Genomic DNA, 23,688 nt, shown 5'->3' with positions numbered 1-23,688 from the left:
ATCTACACAGCTGTGCAGGACTGTGTGACCACCACTTTCCCCTAATTTTCTTGGTTCCAGGAGAACCAGCAGTGATACACACACAAACGAAGTTTCCCAAATGAGGTTTTGTCCACTGGGAAACGTGGCTAGTCAGAGCCCCTCACGCACATCACATCTGCAGGTGGCAGAGGCCCCACGGATTCACTCACCAGCACCAGCAGCAGCACAATATCAGGGTTGTCGCATGCACAGGCGATGTGCATTGGTGTCCAGAAGTCTTCATCCTGGTGGTTGACATTGACCCCTCTGTCAATCAGGATCTCGGCAATGAAGGCATTATCATAGCGAGCACACTGGAAGAAGGAAAGAATGGAAAAATAAATTAAAATGGACCATGAAATCTCTGAATTTCCATAACAAACTATGAAATTTCCACAGACAGAAACCTTTGGTGCCACCTTTGGAAGACGAGAGGTGAAATTAAACTGAAAGAAAAATCCACATTTTCCAAGGAACCTAAAGGAGAAGGGACCAGACCCTGTGCTGACAGGAAACCAGGCCAGTGCACAGAGGGGCTTACAGGAAAAAGTAAGGGCGGTATCAGGGATTTACTGCCGAAGTTCCTTCCACCGCTAGACAGAAAATCTCCAAACATTTACAGTGATTCCTAGAAAATCTCTGGTCACTTATAATTAATTATTTTCCAAAACACAGACCTGATCACATTATGTTTCTGCTTCACAACATGGACAGTTTGCCATTACCAAAAAGAAGGAAACTTAACCATTTTCTGGACTCCAAGCAGAGAAGCTTCTGGGGAGTCACTCAGACCTCATCTCTTCCCATCCTCCCGAGAGGCACACGTTCACGAGACTTCAGGTCACCTCCCAGCAGGCCACGTTACAAAAGCTACGCTGGAATTAAACTACCATTTAGCATAAGTCTAAGGATCTTGTGATATTGTAATTCATAGATTTTCCACAATCCACTTGATCTAACCATGCAGGCCTTCCTTTGTTTACTTCAAACGTCAGATAAATACTGTGTGTCCAGGTCAGGACTGGCTTCCAGGGTATACAACCCAGAGAGCAGTGTTTAAAATCCTCCTGCACTGTGATAATGTTCTCCTGCTGCCATCTTCAAATTTTAATGGGTACTATGTGGTCCCCAGGGAACTACTCCCCAGATGAGAGTAGAGATTCGATCCCGAGCAAGTGCCGCTCTATTCCTGCCTCACAGATATCTAAGTCCTGAAAATATCAGATCCATTGCAAGCAACAACCCCAAACAGGGCTCAAGAATATTACACAGATGTGAACATCTTCAATGCTCAATAAGTCAAATTCTCACCTGTCTAAAATCTAACAAAAATGACTGTAAATGCAGAAAGCAGTAAAACAGTACCCACATTACGAAGAAAACACGTCCCATGAGAGGCACCCCAGAGGTGGAGCAGCTGTTAGAACTACAAATTAGGGCATCACAATCAGTATTATAACTATACTCCATATGGTCACAAAGCTGGGGAATTATTAACAGTGCTAAGGAGATATATGAGACATAGTAAAAAGACCTAATAGTCTGGAGATGAGGGATGAAATTATGCTCTTGGATGTGGCCAGAACACCCTAGATATTACAGAGATGAGATTTGTGGAGTGGAAGGTGTAATATAAATTACACAAAACAACGAAGACAGAAAACATACAGTTTAGTGCTTAAATTAGTAAAGATGGAAAAAGGGGTTTATCCAGTATGTAGACATAAAATATATGCACAGGGAGAGATGGAAACACAATACCATCAATAATGTCTTACCCTGCATTCAAAGGGGCAGAATACCGTGAAGCCTAGAGGGGTTCAGTCAAAGGGGCCTCCTAAAACACAAGGCAAGCACTCAGATAACAAGTGCACCACAGAACCCTATCGAAGAGAGAAGTCACAAATAAAACCCAGAGAAGGCACAAAAGAGGACGGGGAACAAACGCGAGGGGTAAACAAAATGCAAGTGATGGATTTCAATCTAACCAGAGAGGAATCAGATGTGCTAGCAGCAAACTTCCGGTAACTACATTTTTAATTAAAATGGCATCAAAACCTGGAATATTTAAGACTGTATGGGGTGAAAAAAAAAAACATATAATGAGTGTTTACATTCCTTAAAATTATAAGCAAATACACATTGCCAATAACTGCCCCCCCAAGTCCTCCCCTCACCTCAAATACCCTTATCCCATTCACCCACTGTCCTGTCTTTTCTTCCAGCAGTTCTGGAGTCCACTTTCTTGAGTGTCTTTATCAGGTGTGATTAAAAGACACAGTGGCAACCAACGGAAGGGCAAACAGGGCTCTGCGTCCTCAGACACTTCAGTTGCTGGATCTGGCACCAGGGGACTTCTTCTCCCTCAGAGTCAAAACCAACATGAAAGGGAAACATTGCAAATCAACTCAGGACACCAAGGCAGCCAGGACAGAGCGACTGAAGACACTCAAGAAAGTCACTTCCAGAATTGCTTCTGAAAGCAGCAAGGACAAGGCAATGAGCGCTTGGAAGCAGAGGGAGATTTTGAGTAGGCTGCATAGCAACATGTCTTCCACTGTAAAAAGTGTCTTTCTAAGCATTCATGGTACATTTCGATCACACCTCACCCCTGCAAAAACACACAAAGACCTGCATGTTGAAATCTACAGATCATGAGTGGGACAATGTGTGGGTTCTGTTAGTGTGTGTACAACACCGAACAGCGAGGCGCCAAGGGGAAGCCACGCATGCATAAATGTATCTGGATCATTTCTGGAAAAGAGGATAGGTCAACAGTAATGATTGTCAGCAGCCTTGAGAACCAACCCAGTTCTGATTTCCATCTTGTGTGCAGCTAAGAATCTATGTTAGTTGGTTACAGAACCAGGTGTCACCTCTGAATCCGTACTTTCATTCAAGGGTGTGTGGGGAACCAGTGAATGGGAGCAGGGAGCAGAGGCAGGGGAGTTCAGAGAGCACTGACCAGCAGGAGACACCAGGAGGAGAACCAGCGGAAACAGCATTTGTGGGATTACAGGTGGTCCTGCATCTTTGGAGGGTCTGCCAAGTTCCTGGCGCTGTGGAAGGGCTGACCACCTAGTGGGTGAGCTGCTGGCTGACATGGGAGAACCTTCCAGGTGCAGAGGTCCAGCTCTCCTAGACTACACCCTGCACCATTCTTTCCAAACTTGCCTGCTCCACATTTCCAGGCAAGAGGACAGAATTCTGCAAGAAGTCTATGCAAAGTGCCTTGCTTATCTACCTTCACCTTGTTAAAAGAGAGTTCTGGTTTGAAGCAAATAGGGTTTCCTTGTTGCAGATACAAAAATAAAATAAAATCAAAGCAAAACAAGCCAAAGAAACCCATCTGGCTGGGAACTCCACAAGGACCTTTGAAATCACTCGTCGTTGGATGAATCGGTTCCTGTTAGCATCTTTGCTCAAAGATGCTCAGCCCCTTCACTTTTCGGTAGCACCCAGAGCATTCGGTCTGCTCTTGTTTTGTTCCCAAGTCACCCAGTCAGGTGCTCACGATAAAGATGGAGCCCCACTGCAGTTCTCATCTGCCTTTCATTGGGAGACATCATGATCTGGACTGTATGGCTATGGATGCTGTGGTTCTCACAGACCAAGGGACTGTAAAACACAAACCCCAAAGTATGGACCCTACAGTCACAGCCTTGGGAAATGTGTGGAGTGCCCTTGTCACCGTGCACACCATTCTCTTCCTGGTTGAGCATTCTGCTGGCACCACCTGCTACCACCTGCCTGTCTCAGTGACAGCACCACTCTCAGTGCTGTGCTCCTTCCCTGTCCTGCTGCTTCACACTGGCCTTCCACATTCTAGCCCCCCGGAGCCACCTGGAAGCCCATGGGAGCCACCCTTGGAGGGGCCCCGTCCTCTGCTGTGAATGGTCTCCTTGCTGGAGCTCACCTTTGCAGTTTTGGCCTCTTTTTTTCTAGAACAGCAAAGCAAAGCACACTTGACGTTCTCAGTTTTGAAGGTGCTAAAGCACTAGGCTGGCTGCTGCTGCCTCTGCTTCTCCCATCCCCTCTAACTGCATGGAAATTCAGTGAAGCCTGAGAGCAGCTCACCGAGTCTTATAAAAATGACAAAGACTCTGAAGCCCTTACAGTCTCAATGTGTAATTAAGACACAGTCCTAGTTATTTTTGTATGTTTGTTTTATTACGTGAAACACACATGCTTGCCATTTGAAGTGTCCAAGCAACACATAAAAGGAAACACCACAAATTTAGATGTCGTTTTCTTTTCCCAACTTGAGCGTCTTTCAGAAATTCTTGCCTTTAAGCTATTTTCCTTGCTTAGTATTTCCCATGTGCCTGTCTGTCTGTCTTTATCATCTATCTCATTGCATGATGTGTACTTTTCTTTCTTCGGTTTTCTTGGTCATGTACCAACATGTCATGGGCATTTTAATATCTACTGTAGCTCAATATCTTAAGCAGCTACAAGAATTCTACTGCTAAAATGCCTATCCTCACGTTAGAACTAAAACTCACACAGTAAAAGAAAACAGTCCCTACTTGTAAAGCACTTCACTTTAGCTTGTCTGTGGCTTGAACTTGTCTCTGTGTGGAGCTACAGGGCTCTGCATGCTGGCAGCCATCCACTGCCCCTGGGAGCTCCTTAATGATTACACACTGGCTGAGTGCAGTACCGCAAAACCCTGGACCTCTCAGAAAAGCCTACGCAATAAAGACCACGTCTCACCAATGCTAAGATCTGAGGTTTCCTCTTCACTGTCCCTGAGATTCGGCTCCACAGGTGCACAGTGTTACTGTACACCATCTTCCCCTCTGGTCTATTACACAGAACTTGATACCTGTCACATGATTTGATGTAGACTTACTTAACAAGTAGTAAGTAAATAAACTCAGTCCAATGTTTTTGAAGAAAACGCATTTGAAAGGAGATTAAAATGTCACATGACCCAAAATGCTAAGACCTGTTTCCGCAAATATCAATTTTTAAATCTTGCATGAATTTAAATTCCCAGCATTAAAAAAAAAAGTTTTTGGAAAGAAAACATTTCCCTTGCACTTCTAGGAAAAACAATCTTACAGAAACCTGCACTGAGAACATGGCACCCCATGAATAATAACTGAGCTAAACAAACAGCTCTAGGAGATCTTAACATTTTCAGCAGCCTTTTCTGCAACCCCACGCACACATATGCTGCCTTCCACTGATGACACCAACTGAGGGGGAGAACGTGTAATTAGGGCTTGGTGTGATGTGGCACCGGCCCCCGACATAGTCCCCACAAGGTGGGCTGCACTGCACGGCCACTCCTGGCAACATCCAAGACTGCTAAATTGCCCTCCTCAGCACCCAAGGCATTTGCAAACCCTGCAATTGGGTCTCTTTAGCAACCTGCAATTTTCCACTTGTTTCTATTTACTCAGTTACCCCAGGGAAAGGAGACAGAAGCACCGAGCTCACACTCCTCCTCCAGCGACCTCCCTAGGTCTCACTGTCTCCCTTCAGCTCCCACAGAGCATCTCCTATCAATATTCCCTGTCACTTTGTCCTGCTGACTGTGTCACATCATGCCTTGTGGTCCAGAGTCCCAAAGCTTTCTCTAGGCGCCTGCTTCTCTTTTATGCAATTTTTCCCCTGGTGGCTATAAATGAGAAACCTCAAAACTCCCACTGCCAACCTTCACCCCAGGAAAGCGAAGTCAGGATCTTGGAGGTGGAGGCGGGCGGGCAGGCTGGGAGTCAAGTGTCAGCATTGTGACAGCCCTCACCCGCCACGATTCCAGGCTGCAGCAAAGCTGAACGCACGAAGCAACTCCCACTTGCATGCATCGCTCAGTCACAGCTCGTCACAGTGAGAAGAAATACAGCAGCGCGTTTTATCTCGGTAGAACATGTTAAACTTGAGTTTTTCTAATTCTATTTTGTTATTTTCCAAAATTAACTTAATACATGTGCCAGGTTCCTAACCAAGTCAAGTCCAGTAATTCCTAACTTCTTTCATTTAATGTGTCACTAACCCTGCAAGTGTCATACACATAGGCCTCCTAAAAATAACTTCTTTATTTATGCACTTGCATTTTCAGTTTACTTAATCCATGCTTGCTTCACTGCCAAAAGAACAGGAAGTCATTTTTAGTCACACTTCCATGAAGCAGTAAAGAGTAAGGGGAGCAAGGCAGTGCCTGACCCCTGCGGGGAAGGGATGCCAGGCTATCAAACTTATCCCTGATTGCTGTTCAACTTCAAAAGCATTTGCTTGCAAAGCGGCTCCGAGGCCATTTGTTAGAGATTATTTCCAAACTCTGCTGCAGAGTGGACCATAAGGGTGGCTCACTGTCTCTGCCTGCTGATTAGAATCACCGTCATCTGTGGCAGGTATGCTCTGTGACTGAGTTTTGAGCCCTTCATTTATACCCCTTCCCCAGGTGACACCACTGGTCCCCATCAATCACCACAGTGCTTACCAGGTGGAGTAAGGACCCTCCAGAGGACACCAGAGCGTGCGGATCAGCGCCCTCCTGCAGGAGCCGGAGCACTGAAAAACCAGAGGCAGAGAGAGAAAATAATGCACTTGGAGCAGGTCTTTCCACACTCAAACCACTGCATTAATTCTTAAAACACTAACAACTGGGGCTAGAGATTTAGCTCAGCGGCATAAGCGCCTGCCTTGCAAGCAGGCAGTCGTGAGTTCGATCCCCAGGACTGATTAAAAAAAAAAAAAAAAAAAAAAAAACACCAACAACCATGGGAGGCTGAGTAAAAGGATTCATCACCTTCCAATCCAAGTCCATGCATCTACAAGGCATAGCATTTTCCTTCAGGTTCAAACATATTCCTTGGTTTACAATATAATTACCTGGTACATCCGTGCACATGAATGAGGAAATAGAACATAGCTTTACAGTTTTCATTTTGAAATGTCAAGCTGATACATCTTGTGCAGACCAAACATAAATAAATGAATAAGGACAAATGACTGGACCCAGCTTCTGTGGGCATTAGGTTGCTGAACTTCTGTTTTTCAAATTCATTAGGCCCTCATTGGCTTAAAACAATAAAGTTGACATTTTGTGCATTAAACTTCCATTTGTGTCATCAGCCCTTGGAAAGGATTTGACCATTCTCGCAAAGCATGGTGGGGCAAATGCACACATTTCCAAACAGGAATGTCACATAGATCAACAGGATCAGCTCTCCACTGAAAGGTGTCCTGGGTTTTCATGTGAACAGCTAAGGGGAAATCATTAGCACAGAGACTGCCACTTGCATTAAGAGCGGGGCTGGGTAACCACATTTTCTGCCCTGAAGAAAGGTCCCTCAGGGTCCCAAGGCATTCCGCAGGCTTCCGTTGTTAATGGCACAACTGTGGCCTCCATAAAGTGCTGCTTATGCGTTTTCCAAAAAGCATAATGACAGTAACATTACCCTTGTACTTCATTACAATAAACCACACACAACGCTCAGACTCAAATCAACCCACACTGAAGCACATTGTATGTCCATTACATCTCCCGAAGGCCTGAAATGTTCTCTGAAGGCAACTTTTCTATTCTTCCCAATTCTTTCAACCTTCTAGGGACTGGTTTCTCACCATCTTTCCTGATTCTGAACAAATGTTCATGAAGGCAGTGGATCCTCGCTGGCATGGCTGCACCCAGCTCCCCTCCAGCACAGCAAGTCTCTTCAATGCTCTGCGGACCAATGCTCTGAGGTCACCTGCCTGCCAAGCAGCTGCCACCCAGCCCAGACCAGAGCGCTCTCCCTGGAGTCTTTCCCAAATCATAGCGTACTTCATCCAGTCTTTCCCACAATGTATCCTACTCACTGACCCAGAGAAAGCTTGTCCTGGCCTCTCTGATCACACAGCCTGTTGCCCAGTCCCCACCTAGAAAGAAGCTCTTGAACCCCGGGGCCCATTCCTGCTCTTCACCAAGTGGCTTTCTCCCACCATGCTCTTTCTTCAGCTGCAGATTTGTTCTCATGACCAGGACTTAATGTGTGTGTAGAAAACTTCTGAAAGAGGTCAATGACACCCTTGCAGGATGGACTGTCATCTCCCATCCCACGGTGTAGTCACAAGATCATGGGGTTACCTCCCCGCTCATTATGGGGACAGACAAGGAGATCCCGGGCCTTACCTCCCTTGTGTTTCATTGATTTTATTTTTAAAATATTTTTAATTAGTATGTGTTTGTGATACATAATGAATATATTCATCCACGTATGCTGGTATATGCAGATGCATCTTGGTCGTCTTTAACTTCCGCTTTCCCTCCCCAGACACGCCCTGCACCTGCACAAGATCTGAGGGTGCTCCTGCTGCTGCGGAGTGAGGAGATGCCCTTGCATGCCTACTCTCTGCCTCACTCCGCATACACCCAAGCTGGGACTACACCTCCTCTTCCTTCATGTGCTGGGCTCGGGAAGATTGAAATTCCCATCTAAGGCAGCAGGGTGCTCAGTGCATGTTTGTCAATGGTTTCCAAAGATGGGAATTCTCCTGCAGGGTTTCTTTCAGCAAACAAACTTAACTATCTTGAACTAACATCTCTATGGTGCTCTGCAGTGGACCAGGGTGCTCTCAGGACAGATCTGGTGCGAGAGAGAGACTGCCTTGCATTAGAATATTAATGAGATGCTACTGGACATTGATGAGGAGTCCACAGTGGATGCAGGCAGTGACTTACACATGATGGGGACCAGGGATCCTTAGGTTTTGGTTTGCGTTAGACAGATGCTTGTGAGCCCCAGAAAAGGCATGCACTCAATGCGTCAGCTTTCAATCACACGGTGACAACTGAGGAACACACAGGCCATGCTGTGGAATGTTGTTTATCACGCTTGGTTGAGATTACAACACCAGTTCTATTAGAAAGATTAAGTGATAAAAACCCTTAGTAACATACTGAATTCACATTTGAAGATTTGTTTGAGATTTTCTCAAACCCTTGTGAGTATTAAATGTTGAGTTTAAATGTAAAATATAAGCAGTGAGAATCTAGCAATATTAACAAGAAGGCTGAGAGTGCAGTTCACCAAAGAGGAGCATGACAGAAAGGGTTAGGGTCAGGGAAGGAACCTCTGAGCTTGAGGGAAGTGAATGTTATCACCTTTGTTTTCAGTATAGTCCACTGCATTGTAAGTCTGTATCACTTAATTTTTCATTTAAGCATGGTTTAACTGCTTTACAGGTCATTTATAACATTCTTGAGATTTTAACCACTGGCTCTTAGAGCCAGGCAGGACGGCCCAGGCCACCACAGGATGCTGCCCGTGGTGCCTGAGGGACATGGTCTAGGAATCTGAGGAATGAGCAGCCACTACAGGAAGGACCAGGACCTCCTTCCTACCACAGGTACAGGGCACAGCCACACCTTCCCCATCCAGCCTGGCATAACCTGGGGCACGGGTGAGTGAGACTGGAACATTCTGTCTTCCCCCTAGGAGGACTCTTCACACAAGCACAGACATCACATGGTTTCCTTGTCATGGGAAGCCCAATGTGTAAATAAAGAGCAAAACAAAAGACAGAGAATAAGACACAGGAAGGCAGATCTTTTGCAAGTGGAAAGAGGACCAGGAAATAGAGCGAGAATGGAAGAAAGGGAAGGGAAAGTTTAAAAAATTAAGATGTTATGTACATGCACTAACTCACCAAAAGGCATGGAAACATGTACTACTAATAAAAATTTTTAAAAACAAGCAAAAAGCTAAAAAAAAGGGGGGGGGGCTTTTTCCAAAGAAGCTGACTTACACACTCATACTTAACTATTTACAACCACAGACCCAAAGCCGGCTATTTTGCTTTCTTTTCCATGACTGAAGACTCAAGAATTAGACAACATCAACTATCAGTAAAATAAAGAATGTGGACTAAATCTATGACTCTGCTAAGGATCAAGCACAGAACATTGTAAAGTCCCTGGCTGTTAAAAAGAAAGCGCCACTTACTTAAGAATTAGCTTAGAACTTAAACTTCTGAACGTTGAGGGGTACAACAAACAGCAGAAACACACATCAGACACCATTTTAAGGAAGTAGGAGTCTAATGATCTGCTAAACATTTTGCAAACCTGACTTCACTTCTCTTTCCACCTCCCATTTTCCATTTCCTCTTACTGAAAAGACACATAAATGTGTCACAGTCCCGGGACCACAGGTGCCCGTCCTGCCTCCAGCTCCAGGGACAGTGGCCTCAAACCAGCACCAGTACAGAGGCAGAGGAAAGTCAGCAGGAATCAAGAGCCACTTTCATGGCCTCAAAATTATTGATTCTGTGAGAAACTGCTCGAATGTAGATGAAGATATTTTCTCTATGAGGGTCCAGGCTCATAGCAACCATGCAGTAACAGAATGCGAGCCTCCAGTACAGTGAGCCAGCCCCACCACTCTGGGTCTGCTATGGGAAAGGAAGAAGAGGCCCAGGAGAAGCAGCCATCAGGGCAGCACAAAGACCACCAGGGCTCCGCGGAACTGTCCAACATTTACACCTCTGCACAGCTTCATCACCAAGCTGCAGTGGAACTCTAGCAGGGTGCTGCGAAGGCCTGTGATTGCTGGAAAGAGAAGCAGCCTCTAAGATCTTCATCTGCTGGGGTAAAACATGACATCAAACACACTCTGCTGAGGGCCATCCCCAACAGTGTAGTTGGACCCCCTAACAGTGCCCAATCCGCACCATCAGATCAGCGAGCAGCACTGGCTGCAGATATCCAGGCACTGCCCAGGCCCCTGTGCTGATGACAGTCAGCCCTTGAATTCTCTGGAGACTGAGTCAGAGGATGGGCACCTCTGATGGCTCAGGAATTTACTCCACACCCACCGACTCTCTCTTCGGGACGTGGCCCTTAGGTTCTCAAGGTACCATCTAAAATCAAGAGGCAAAGAAGAACACAGCAAACAAATTGTGGGTTCTAACTTCTGTACCAGTTCTAAGTCCCACCAGAGAGATTTTCTAGAAAGAAGGAAGGGCAAACCAACATGGGAAATGGCAGGGATGGGTCAACCTGGTCGGAGTCCATGTGACTTCATATTATCTGGAAAACTTCTCCATAATCCAATCCAGTGTAATTGTTTCTCTGATATGATAATGGAAACACCAAAGCAGAGACGTCTCAGCTGAGAAATTTTATACCACTGATAGTACTCTAAGAAACCTACAAATTTTACCTTGTTTCTTGAATATATCAGTAAACCAGGACGCAGAAAGCAGGAACACCGAAATCACGTTATGGTGCCACCACAGGCCTATTTTTGAGACAATGATTCTGAAATGCAGGTTTCCTGGCTAAGTAGAGCTCACGTTGAAGGACACCACAGAATGTCAGGAGGACTTTGAGGATACCCCTTCGTAGTCTGGGGTTTTTCAATCTCTTCTTTATTCTCAACACCCCACTCTCAGCAATTGTGATCCCTCAGACATCTCTGTCACTGCTTGGAGACCAAGTCAACAACCCTGTGTCCTACCTAAGAATTTCTACCCACCCTTAGGAATCGCACCCTCGCTGTTCCTGCTGGTTTGCAGTGGAAACTAACACTGGGATGTGTGTAAATATTGTATCGTCTGTTGGTGTAAAAATCTGAAAGTAAGATCCAAAAGTTACAACAGATATAGCTAATCTAATGACCTTATCTCATCAAACCCCAAACACAATCACATTCTGAAGTACTGGAGTAAAGAGAAAGCACGATTGAGCTCAGGATTTAATTTCCACGTGTTTGTAAATTTCTAAAATTCCTCCCATTAAAGGCTTGTGAAGATGGTTAATTTAATTCTGTTGTTAGAAAGACAGTGGTGAAATATTTCCCTTTACAAATGCACTGGGAAAGAGAATGAAGAAAGGGATTAAGATGTGTTACATCCATGAGCCAACTCCACAGTGGGGATGGAAACACTGCGCTTGGCAAACGTGTTCTTGGAAACAAAAGAAAATGTCTTGGTCTTTGTTTTGCACCCTAGTATGTGACTTATCTCTGGGAATCCTTCACATGCTCATAAGAACAGGTGCTTTGCTTTGCTGGACATGGCGCCGGATAGCATCTGCCTGCTGGGGCTCTTGGCTGGACTTGTGCTGTGGCCAGTGCTGGAGGAGGCAGTCAAGCACTGAGCACTGCTGGCTGCTCTCCCTCTCCCTTCAGTTCTGTCAGTTTCGTTTTGTGTTTTGTGGAACTCTGTGGCTAAGCATGTTACAACCTGTGTGCCTGGGGGAGGAAACAGTCACGGTGTCTCTGTCACATGGCCCTATTTTCTTCCAAAGTGAGTAGGGAAAGTGCACTTGCTATTCTGTGTCACCTACACCAGCTTCCCTTCGCTCACTCTCAGCAGGGCTGCCTCCTCCACCTCTGACCTGCACCTTCTTGGCATCTTGAATCAAGCGGTGTCTCTTCATAGGCAGAGCAGAGGCAGGACTTTTACCCAGTCTGCTAACCTATCTTTCTGAGGGTGAATTACATTTACTGATAAATCACTAATAAAGGAGTAATGTCTACCATTCTGCTGTCTGTCTGCTGTATGTATTAGGTCTATTTTGTTCCTTTGTGCCTCCTTATGTGTGAATGGGTGCTTACATAGGTCATTTTAACACTCTTGCATTTATCTTTCTGTATTGTTATTCTTACAGTTTTCATCTGGATTCAATTAATATTCTAACTTATAATGATCTATGTCAGATAAATACCAGCAAACTCGAATAATACGCAAAAGCTTTGTTTTATTCTTTGTCTTTCCAAATCTCCACTGCTATATTTACCCACATCATATCTTTGTGAGCTCAACTCTTTTTTTCTTCCTTTCTTTCTTTTTTCTTTTCTTTCTTTCAGCACCTTTTAACTATAGCAGGGTGAGAATAAGGTACCAGAATCATGTGTTGTACCATCTTTGAGGTTTACGTGACATTTAACTTTCCACTGCCTTTGTATCTTGTGTGGCTTCAAGTGACCACGCAGGGGCTCGTTTGGTCCTGCAAGACTCCCATGAGTATCAAGAGTGGATCTGCTGGCCATAAATGCTGTCCCTCACAGCTTATCGAGAGTGTCATCATTTCTCTCTGTCTAGGAAGGATAATTTCTCTAGACAAATTCCTGACTGCCCATATTTTTCTTTTCACTCATTGAATTTGTCATCCCTGCTGGCTATTTCAGGTTTAGCGACAAGAAGCCAAGCATGGATTTCACTGAGGACACTGGCTGTGTGAATCACTTTTGTCCTGATGAGTCCAAGATCCTTTGTCTTCTGACTTCAACAGCTGTATTATGCTGGGCCTAGTTGTGGCTCTGCCTCAGATCCTCCTACTTGGAGTTTGGAAGTTTGTTAGATGAGCAGATTAATATTTCTCATCAACTTTAGGACATTTTCAGCTACTAGTTCTCCAAACACTCCTGCTCCTTTCTCTGTCCTCTCATCTGTGACTTCTGAGGTTCCATCGCTTTTTCTGAGGAGCCACGTCTTTAACGTTTGTGCTCCTCACCTCCCGTAGGCAGAGCGTTCTCCACTCAGTGCCCGGGGTGGTCAGCTCACACCTGTGCATGTACACAGCCTTCTCTGCCATGTGAAGCAGCTGTACACAGCTTTCCAAGCCTGCACTTCCTTCCTGCACCATGTTGTAAGGTCACGCAGGTGAGAGGTGAGCCTTTGGAATATCTTCTGAGCACACCCACAGATCCAAACATGTGCCCAGCCTTCTGCACTGTCACAGCTGTCATCACAACACTGGGAGATGCAGTGCTAAGCACTGCTGCTGGCTGTTGGCTACAAACGTTCCAGGGAAGGGTGGGTAGTGCGCTTATTACTACTCAGGTCACATATAAACAATCCTGGAAGCAGACAGATGAAACCAGGACAGTTCCTGAGGAGGGAAAATTCAGGGAATCCAGATCTGCCCTTCACCCTCTGTGACGGGAAGGCTGTGGACCTTCAAGGATCCTGTGTTGCAGAAAGCGGGGAGGCGACCAGATAAAATACAATGAAATGCTCTGGCAAAGTCACTCTCTTGCTGAGACTCAACCATTTTGGCAAATAAATGCTCATCCAATTATTCCAGCCTTTACTTAATTTCCATCTCCAGTGGATTAGCTGATTTTAATCCACTTTGTCACTTCTCTCTCTCTCTCTCTCTCTCTCTCTCTCTCTCTCTCTCTCTCTCTCTCTCTGGGAAGGTCTTACTGAGTTCCCACACTACCTCAAATTTGCCCTCCTCCTGCCTCAGCCTTTGGAGTAGCTTGGTGTAATCACTGCACCTGGCTTTCCCAAATACTATTTGTCACTTTTCTGAGGGACAGATTTTCAGGTCCTTCCTCTGTGGTCCCAGAAGGGGTCTCTAGCATGCATTATAAATACGACAGAAGGGTTCCTAAGAATATTTATCACCCATTGAAAACAATCAGGTTCTAGACTGAATAATGCTAATGATAATAATCATAATAATCTTCGTTAAAACTTGCCTTGCCAAGGTCTTAAAAAATAAAATGATATTTTTAAAGGTTTTTATAAAACTTGCTTATTCTATGGAATTTCTCACATGTACGGTTTTAAAAAGTATTCTCTGGGGGAACCAGAAAAGGCCTGCTCGCCAAAACCAGACCTAAATCAACAGCACTGTAAATATTACAGAACAGACTCCAGGTGACAGCTTTATAATAGCATAAATTTAACCTCGTGTTTCTCGGTGCTTGATGCAGGAATAGTAAATCCAGAGTGCACACAACATGGACACATGCTTCGGTCTGCATTTTCTCCCTGTATGGATCGTCTACCAATTCATGCTACATATACTTGATATAAATGCTTTTCCAGTGCTATACTTTAGAAGTTAACAGGGTACAAAATACAAGTAAACAGAATGAGATACAGAGCTTACAGGATGCCTGGTCTAGAGTTCTACTTACACCCCAGTGTTTGTGGAGGTTATTGAAACAGGGCTTGCTGGCACTAAGAAAACACACCTGTGAGCACACACACACACACACACACACACACACACACACACACAGGCGCACATGCTTTTAAGAGGTAAGGGAGAAATAAATACCTAAGTATTGATGTCACTGGTCACTACCTAGTGACAAACTGGAAATGAAGCCCATGGACCACATCATGGTGACACTTGTTGTGCTGAGTTCTCTGGGTCTTGGCTTCTTATACGTAAAACTGTGACAACAAAATAACTTTATGGTTCTAGAAAGACACTATGTTAGGGATAATTACCACACTGTCAATGGGGGGACAGTAAGGATACCTACCAGAGGTAACAGACAATTTTTGAATGAAAGAAACAACTTTTGTGTGCTGGGTGGGGTCCAGAGCTTCACACATGCTGGGCAAGTCCTCTACTGCTGAGCAGCTCCTAGAGAGATTCTCCAAGGGAAAGCATCTTAGGAAGGTGAGAGTTAAGCAGCACGTAGCTTTAGAGGGAAACTTTACAGTAAAAACACAAATATGATTTATAATTGTGAATCATTTCTACTTCCTCTTTGTTTTGAAAGATGTTTATGTCTGCTCCTAAGACAGTTGCCATAGAATTTAATTCATCCCCCAATTTCACCGTGTCCCTTTCTATCTCAGATAATTCTGTACCATGCTTCCTCCATCAGATTTTCATTATTCAAGGAGACTTAATCCTTGTGTAGTCTGTGTTCTTCTGATGTGGGAGTAGAGAATGAGTCACGTGGTCACAAGACTTTCCAGTCTCTTAGGAACAAGATAGAATCACCACACGAATTGCACTTCAAATTGCGAATGATGGAATAACATATCCAGTCTTATCTCTTCTTATAATAATAGAAAATATCTATCTTCATTACTTTTCTCTTTGCTGAGACAAAGGGCCCGACACCCAAAGTTGAAGACAGGTTTATTTAGCTCAGAGTGTACAGTTTTCAGCCCATCCCTGGCTGGTTCCAAAGCAGGGTGGCCCATGGAAGAGGGCATCACAGAGGAGAAACAGTTCATGGTGGAAAGAAGGCAGCAAAGTTGTGAAGCAAAGCAGCAAGTGACAAGGGGTAAACAGTGACACTGTGTCCCTTGGATCTTATCCAGGCTGCCCACCCTTAGGGCAGGTAGCATTCACATCCAGGGTGCGGCAGGTTTGCTACCAGCACCATGCCATCAGCCAGGCCTGCATCACCTCCCTGACCCCAGCATCACGCCCCCTAGATCAACCCCCTTGGAAAAGCCCCACCTCTAACTACACAGGGCTCTTCGGGTCGTAACAACATCTCCCCACACTTCTATGCTGAGGATCTCATCCTGCTGCTCTGCACAAGGACCAGTGCATTCGCAGAACCCCACTGATTGTGCCCCATGGGGCCAGCACACCCCAGTCTCCCATAATGGGTTTTCCTGCCTGAGAACATGGAGCTGGAATACAAACATTAGTTGTTTAATTATGGACACCAGGCATGGAGTGTAACCTGAGTGCCACTTACAGATTTTCACTATGGCTGAGCACCAGTGAGAGACCAAGCTACGGGGCAGGACAAAGGTGAAGCATGGCAGGTACCAAGAAAGGGCAGAGAACCCCTCACAGGATCCTACTTCTGAAAACTCACAACTGTGACCTGAGGGGTAGGCTGGACAGGCTCCATACCTCAAGCCATCATGGACCTGAGCCTGTGGTAATCAGGTGCCTCCAGACTGCCTGCCACTGCCTCACAATTTATGGCAACCAGAAGACAGAGAAGCGGGTTCCCAATGCCCCTAACAAATGCATGACAAATGCCACACTTCGCAGTTCTAACCACTGCTTGTCCCATATGTGAAGTATTTTATACTGAATATTTTTGTCCTTTATTTAAAGAAAAACTACAGTGAAGTCTAAAAGACTACTCTTTACCTAACAGGATGATTTATTTACAGCAACTTTACAGACAGATTCTAGAATGTAAGACAGTGGTGGCAATGCCAACCATTGCCAAGAGAAAAGCCCAGTGTGGGGATCTACCTCTGTAACCCCGGCATTCTGGGAGCCAAAGCAGGCTCACCAACATGTGTTACTACTTGATTTCCTGATGGAGATTCTCTCTGGAGTAGCGCAAGGTCTCAGTGTTGCATTAATTAGCATTTCACTCATGGCCAACTATTTTTTAAAATCTGATATTGCATGAACCAGCAAGCCATGCTGATGAATGCCAAACAGCCCACTTACCCTCAGAGGGCTGAGGACATTTCTAGTTCATGAAACATCAAGGGATTGTAAGGGATGTGAGTCTCTAAAAAACAGGTCCTAAATGGAAAGCTCTCTGATGTCCAAGTCTGAATTAGGTAAAGTACATTGAACCCTGGCATTTGATTCATGACTGTGATTTAAAATTCATTCTTCAATATAAAGACAAGGTTGAAAAAGGCAGATGAAATGAGTCAGGCTCTGAGGAATTTCCAAAATGCTACGGAAAACAATGCCTTTCCATCAACCTAAAGACACAAAAAATAAGTCCGCTTTTATTGTGTGAGAGGCACTTTCGATGCTGTCACCTGGTCAGCCCTGAAACGAGGTCCTGCCCCAAACAGAATGTGATGCCCTGAACATTCGGAAATGTGGCGCTGTTCATCAACCCAGCTCTTGTTCTAGTTTCTACTTCTGTTTAATACAACACACCCTCGGCTATTAGTGTAGATTGAGAAAGTCACCTTGCTTCAAGAATTAGACTAACCAAGGGACGGGAATTATAGAAGAGGACCTCCTCCATCCCTTTGAAGCAGAGATAAAATACAGCCTTATTTTAAAAATAAATGATAGAAGGAAAATAAAAGCCCGAAGGACAAAATGGGCTAATGTTGAGAGTGATTATTTCTAGTTCCCGTCTCACTCTTTCTTCTCTTTTGTGCTCTCTCTCTCTCTCTCTCTCTCTCTCTCTCTCTCTCTCTCTCTCTCCTGCCTTCCCCCTCCTCTTCCTCTCTGCTTTTCCTTCTCCTTCCTCTTCCCCTATCCCGTTCCCATTTGCATCTCCTCTACCTCTGTCATACACATGGGTGTGCACATACGTACACACAAACACACACACAGACTCCTTTATGTTCTAGACTACTCAGAGTATCCCGATTTTCTGTTTCTTTCTATCATTTAATATGTAACAGGCAAACTCCGATAGACCCCTCACAAGGTGACTCTTTGCTGATGAATGATTGAAGTACAATGAAACTCTTTTCCTGGCTATAACATCAAGTACTCTGCTCCAGGGCATCTGAAAAGCTGCAGAAACAGGACTCAGCCGTGAGTCTAAATGTAAGCATTAATTCTGATGTAAGAAGAAGAAATTATCAATGATAATTTGTCCACATGGTGTTACGTGATGTCATGGGAAAACTAATCAAATCCTACAGGTGGGCTTATAATTTCACAGCTGAGAGAACAGAGACTTGAGCAGGTGTAACGCTCAGTTCCATCACAGTGTAAGAGTGAGGAGAAGTTTGGTTCCTTCACCCCTTTTCAGAAGCCATGCTGCGGTCTAGGATGTTGTCTGCTAAGCAATGTTTGCTTTAAAAAAAAAAACAAAAAACAAAGTAACTCCAAAAAAAGTTGTATGCCCTTCCAGTGACGTCATAGATTGCAAGCATTACTTTGTTGTTAACATAAAAGTCAAACACATTGATATTTGACTGCGCCAATGTCTACTACCCTACACAACAGTGGAAGCCAGCCGTCAGGTAAGAGAAATATTAAACTAAGGAAATATGCCATTTTACTGAACAAGAATTTGCTTTGGAAGTCAGCCAAATATGTAATTCCTTTAAATGTCTTTTAAAAGCTAAATTTGTTAAAACTCCATGACTCCTCAAAGCTCTTCCCAGCACTCCAGGTGTGGTGGCTGAGGCAGCAGCTCACACCCAGCCCAGGGAACTCAGCAAAGCCCTCAGTAGGGGCAGCTGGGGTCTTTTAAAAGAACCACTGAGAAATCTAACAGATCTTTCCCACTCCCTACTGAAGACACCAGAAACGTTACCACAAGTTCATTCTTCCTCCCACATTAGTCAAGGTACTCAACCCCAATTGTTCGATATTATCTGATACTTTCTGGGCTGTAAATTCCTTCTTCTCACACTCAGATCTCCAGACGGCGTCTCATGCACTGAGTGTGCACAGCCCCTGCCAGCAGCCTGCTCCTCGCTGCCTCACACTTTGCTGCGTTTGAAGTTCAGCTCCTCAAGCTGTGAGAAACCTCATTTCATACCTTAAAATAATTCCAACTTTTTTCTTCTAAAAACTTTCATTTCTGTTGGGGGACTGGGACCTTACATTTTCAAATCATCAGAAAATAGTCCTGATTAGAATCTTCCATCCAGGCTTATGAAGAAAGAATGTATGATAAAAATGCATCTAGCTTCCCTATATGTATAATAAAATATGGATAAGCCCCAAGCCAATAGGAAGATAACGATTTTTATTTTTATCGAATCAGAAAGACTTAGCGACTTTGAAGCCCTTAATACTTTGGAAAGAACAGTTCAGACAACAGCTGACTGTCAAGATAGGCAGCCAGCGAGAAGATGAAGGGATTGAAGAGTGAACGAAGGCAGACAAGCCACAGTCCTGCAGAATTGAGGGGCTGAGGTGACAGCAGGCATGGGTGAGACAGACAGGAAAATGTAACACCCAGCACTGGAGAACTAAATGAAGAACCAGTATGGAGGAGCAGGGAAAAGGCTGTCCCATCTGCAGGTGCAGCCAGGGGTGATGGCACACAGCAAAGGAAGACAGCTTCTAAAATAGCCACTCCCAAGCACTGCAGTCCAACGTGTGGGCATCATACAGATGACTACGTGCTCATGCATGCTTGTGTGAGAGTGTGTGTGTGTGTGTGTGTGTGTGTGTGTGTGTGTGTGTTAGAGAGAGAGAATGAGAGAGAGACAGAGACAGAGAGACAGAGAGAGAGAGAGAGAGAGAAAGAGAGAGAGAGAGAGAGAGAGAGAGAGAAAGGAGACCTAGAGTCTTTTTCTGACATTACCCTTAATTTTACTGATTACAATCACTCTTAATGACCAGAACAATCCATTCAAGGTACTTTAATTAAAATTTGTGTCATTATGTGAAATAAAATGTATAGAAATTATGTTGGAAAAACTATGAAGAACAAAAAGCGAGTACTTTCTATTATACAGATTTACTAATATAGACACATATGCACACATGTATGTATTTTATATTTATATGTGGAGATCCTCAGCATACGTGTGCAACATCTAACTTGCCTGTATCTAAAATAATTTCAATTTTTTCTTCTAAAAAAGCTTTTGTTTGGCCTTCCACTTGGTAACACAAGAAGTATCTTCTAATTGTTATTTTCAAGATTTTTTCTTTTGTTTTCTAATAAAAATCTAAACAAGTTCAAAGGTAACTGAGAATCTACACTGAAAAGATTCCTGACTGAAAACACAATGATAAATGGAGACCATAACGTATTGCATGGGCAGAAGACCACACAGGTAGTGCAGCGTGTTTGTGTATCTTTTGCATGTTGAAAATGGTACGGGTGGTTGTGGACCTTTCCTCTAACAACTGATGCCCTGAACATTTTATGAATCAAAATACAATGAATGGTAAGTGAGTTACTTAATCCTAAATGGTCTTTTAAAAACTATTTGACATAAAATGATTTAAGAAAGTGAATATTTAAATTAGTTTACAATAATAAAATCATTTTGGATTAACTAAACTCTTTAGGGATGATTCAAATGATCAACAGAGGAGTGTGCATGTGGGACATAGAGAGACAGCCAGCCAGAGAGAGACAGAGACAGAGACACAGAGGCACAGAGATGGGGGCAATGGAAACAAAGGACAGAGATACACAGATGTCTTTTGCACAGTGGTGAGCTGGACTCACCACTGTGAGTCAGGACTCAACAAATATGCCTTGCACAGATCTTCACAGCCTTGCAGCCTACGGGACACCATACTGCGTCCACTCCTGCAGGCCTGGGAACAGATCAGAACCTCCCGAGGGTGCCTATGGTCTGCTTACTGGGCCAATGAACCCCAAGTTGAAACATCTCAACTCGGAGCTCTAGCGCAGGATCTGCCAGACCCTCCCATGTGGAAAATGCAGGAGCGTGGGGTGTCCCCACCTCCTCTGGTGTCCCTCCCTGTGAGCTTGGGCAGGATCCTGGAGAGTGTGGCACAGAAAGTGAGAGTCGGCTCCTTCCCAAGGCAGTGTCAGCCTCGCCCAGAGCCATCAGAGCCAGTCAGAAGCCAGGTCCTAGGTGCAGAACCTCCAAGAAAAGGGCTTCCCACCAACCTGGTGAGGTTGGAAGCAAACTCTTCAGAGGCTCCTGCCCTGACACAGCTCCAGCAGGGACATTGGCCTCTGCAGACCTGGGACAGAGAGCCCAGGTCACCGTAATAAGATGGAGCTATGTGCCCTGAGGCCCTGAGCTTGCCCGGATTTGTCCCCAGCAACAAACAATCGAATAAAGCCACCTCCAGCCATTCAGAAAAATAAATTTAAGGTTAAGAGAAGACAGTTCACGAAGTTTTAGTCTCTGGAGGGCAACTTTCACTGACTACAGATGAGAAAAGCAGAAGAGGGCTCTGGAGAAGAGTGGGGAGACACTGGGAAGATTCGTGGTCACACCACTGTATTCGCAGGGACCCCACAGTGAGACAGCAGCTAGCTTCTGAGGATCCAGCACCATGTAGAGAGGCAACAAAGCCTGAGAAATATTTAAATAAATGTGCAAGGAGCTGCATCAGGGAACCGGAAGACGGGAAATGCAATGGGCCCTTCACAAACACAGGTAACTAACCTGTGTGGACAGGGCCCCACCCTACTGGGGAGAGGGCAAGCAGGTCTCTGAGTGCAGTAGAGGGGAGGAGGATTGTTTGGGTATATGGGGTGAAGAAGAGGTGGAAGAAGGGGAGTGGGGCCCCATGTATAAGGTGATGACCACCTCCATCCCAGTCACAGCTCAGGCCTGCTCGGTTCAGAGTTAAGTCCTACCCACATGAAAAGGCCACAGGACACACTTCGGGTAGCGGGTGTTTCTCCAGGTTTGCCCTGAATACACTCATTCAGAACTTTGGAATTGAAGGGATGAAGAACAGTGGATGGCACAGAGCCAGGGAGAAGGACTCTGCCCAAACAGACGGGTGGCCAGGGAAGGGCAGATGCCATAGAGCAGCAGTGAGCACAGGCAGGAAGTGAGAGGGCAGCGAGCGAAGACCAGGAAGTTACTTCAGAGGAAATTGGCAGGAATTTTTATATTGTAACCGTGGTGCAAAAGACAAGAAAAAGGAGCTGGGGAAACAGTGACTCTAAAGAGGCCAGAGGTATCTAGGGGCGAGTTTAGCAGTGGGGACCACATTTTATAAAGGACACTTAGAATGCCCATTTCTAGAAACTCCTGGGCTCTGAGGAAGCTTGGAAAGAACGTTGATGATATATTCTGTTCTTCCCATTCCCGTGTATGCTAAACAATGTCTTTCGTCTTATAAATCGCGAATCCACATCCTCTCTGTAAAACACTTCATTCCTGCATGCATTGCACTTGCACTGTGAAAGACAAATACGATCTACAGATTGTTTTGCTGCTGCACTTGTAAGCTAAGTAGTAGGCCAGGCCTCTGACAGATTGTGATTTTCCCTAAGAAAATTAACAGTGATTGTTTTCCTTCTTCCATAGCCTGCTGTGCACACAGTGAATCAGGAAACTCCAGGTTTACACCAGTGATGGTAACCCTGTCTAAAACGTGATAGATCAGAGGCTTCTGCGGTGGCATTCACTCAGTGAGCTGAACTGCCTCCTTTTTTCCACTTTCAATTTAATCAAAACGTAAGTATGTGGAGAGCTTGAAATTGCAGGTTTCATGTTCTGTCATTAATTCTTATCACACGTGACTCTTAGTGGAGGCAGAATCCTTAGAACCTAACATCATATTGAGTAAGAAACTGACAGAGGTGGTGAAGGATTGAATTTAGGACACAATATTTTACTGGACAGATCAGAACCCAGTACCTCCCCTCCCTTTCCCTGATATGAACACACTGGGTTAAACTGTATACTGCACATGCATGGATACGTGTGCCTGGCTATACCGACAGTCCCCATTCCCTGGAGAATCCTGCTGGGCACATACAACATCTCTGTGGTAGCAATGGAGGGGGAATTTCACTTGTGGAATTCGCTTGTGGGAGTGAAAAGAGCACCTTCCTTTGCCTTTGCCCACATGTTCCCTCTTGTCCTGTGTGCCTCCTGTGGCTGTACACCCAGCGCCTCACAGAGCACACAGCAGATGCGGAGCAATCAATGTTTGCCAGATGGATAAGTCATCCAGCTGTGGTCCAGCTGTGGTCCCTCCTGGGCCTAGCATACACCCCAGGGAGCAATGTGGATGTAAGAACAGGAATCAGCACCATGGACAGTGGGGTGGGGCTGCTAGAGGATGCTCTTCTAGGCTGCCCTGGGCAGGAGAGAGGGGTCTGCAGGGGATGGAGATGGAGCAAGTTGCTCTCAAAGAGGGAAGCCCAAGGAGGGGAGGAGGGGAGGAGGTGGTGCCCACAGCAGGGAGGAAGGACAGCGCCCCTCCTTGCAACTGCAGCCCACATCTCCCCAGGCAGAGGTGCATTTCCACCTGCCTCTCTCTCCCCCTCTCCCTCTCTCCCCTTGGAGTCCACAGCACCCTTACGTCCGGAATGTGCTACTCAGGGTTACTCACAGCAGCTGTGCAAAGGAGACATGTACTGATCCCTT

The 23,688-nt window shown here is 45.1% G+C and overlaps 1 protein-coding gene across 5 annotated transcripts in view; it reads right to left on the bottom strand.

Moving 5' to 3' along the window:
• The window catches only part of Myo16 (myosin XVI), a 470,083-nt gene that overhangs the window by 319,182 nt on the left and 127,213 nt on the right, over nt 1–23,688 (bottom strand). For all 5 annotated transcript variants that reach the window (XM_063247024.1, XM_063247026.1, XM_063247023.1 and 2 more), the window contains exons 3-4: nt 6,473–6,543; nt 192–335 (exon numbers count right to left, since the gene is read on the bottom strand). In XM_063247024.1, the coding sequence (XP_063103094.1) occupies nt 192–335; nt 6,473–6,543 (215 nt within the window). The remainder of the gene's footprint in view (nt 1–191; nt 336–6,472; nt 6,544–23,688) is intronic.

The sequence above is a fragment of the Cavia porcellus genome, unplaced genomic scaffold (assembly GCF_034190915.1).
Source record: "Cavia porcellus strain 051 isolate PalLab524CR breed Dunkin Hartley unplaced genomic scaffold, mCavPor4.1 scaffold_4, whole genome shotgun sequence".
NCBI lineage: Eukaryota > Metazoa > Chordata > Mammalia > Rodentia > Caviidae > Cavia > Cavia porcellus.
The sequence above is the reverse complement of the archived record's forward strand: the minus strand, read 5'-3'. Positions and strand labels throughout refer to the sequence as shown.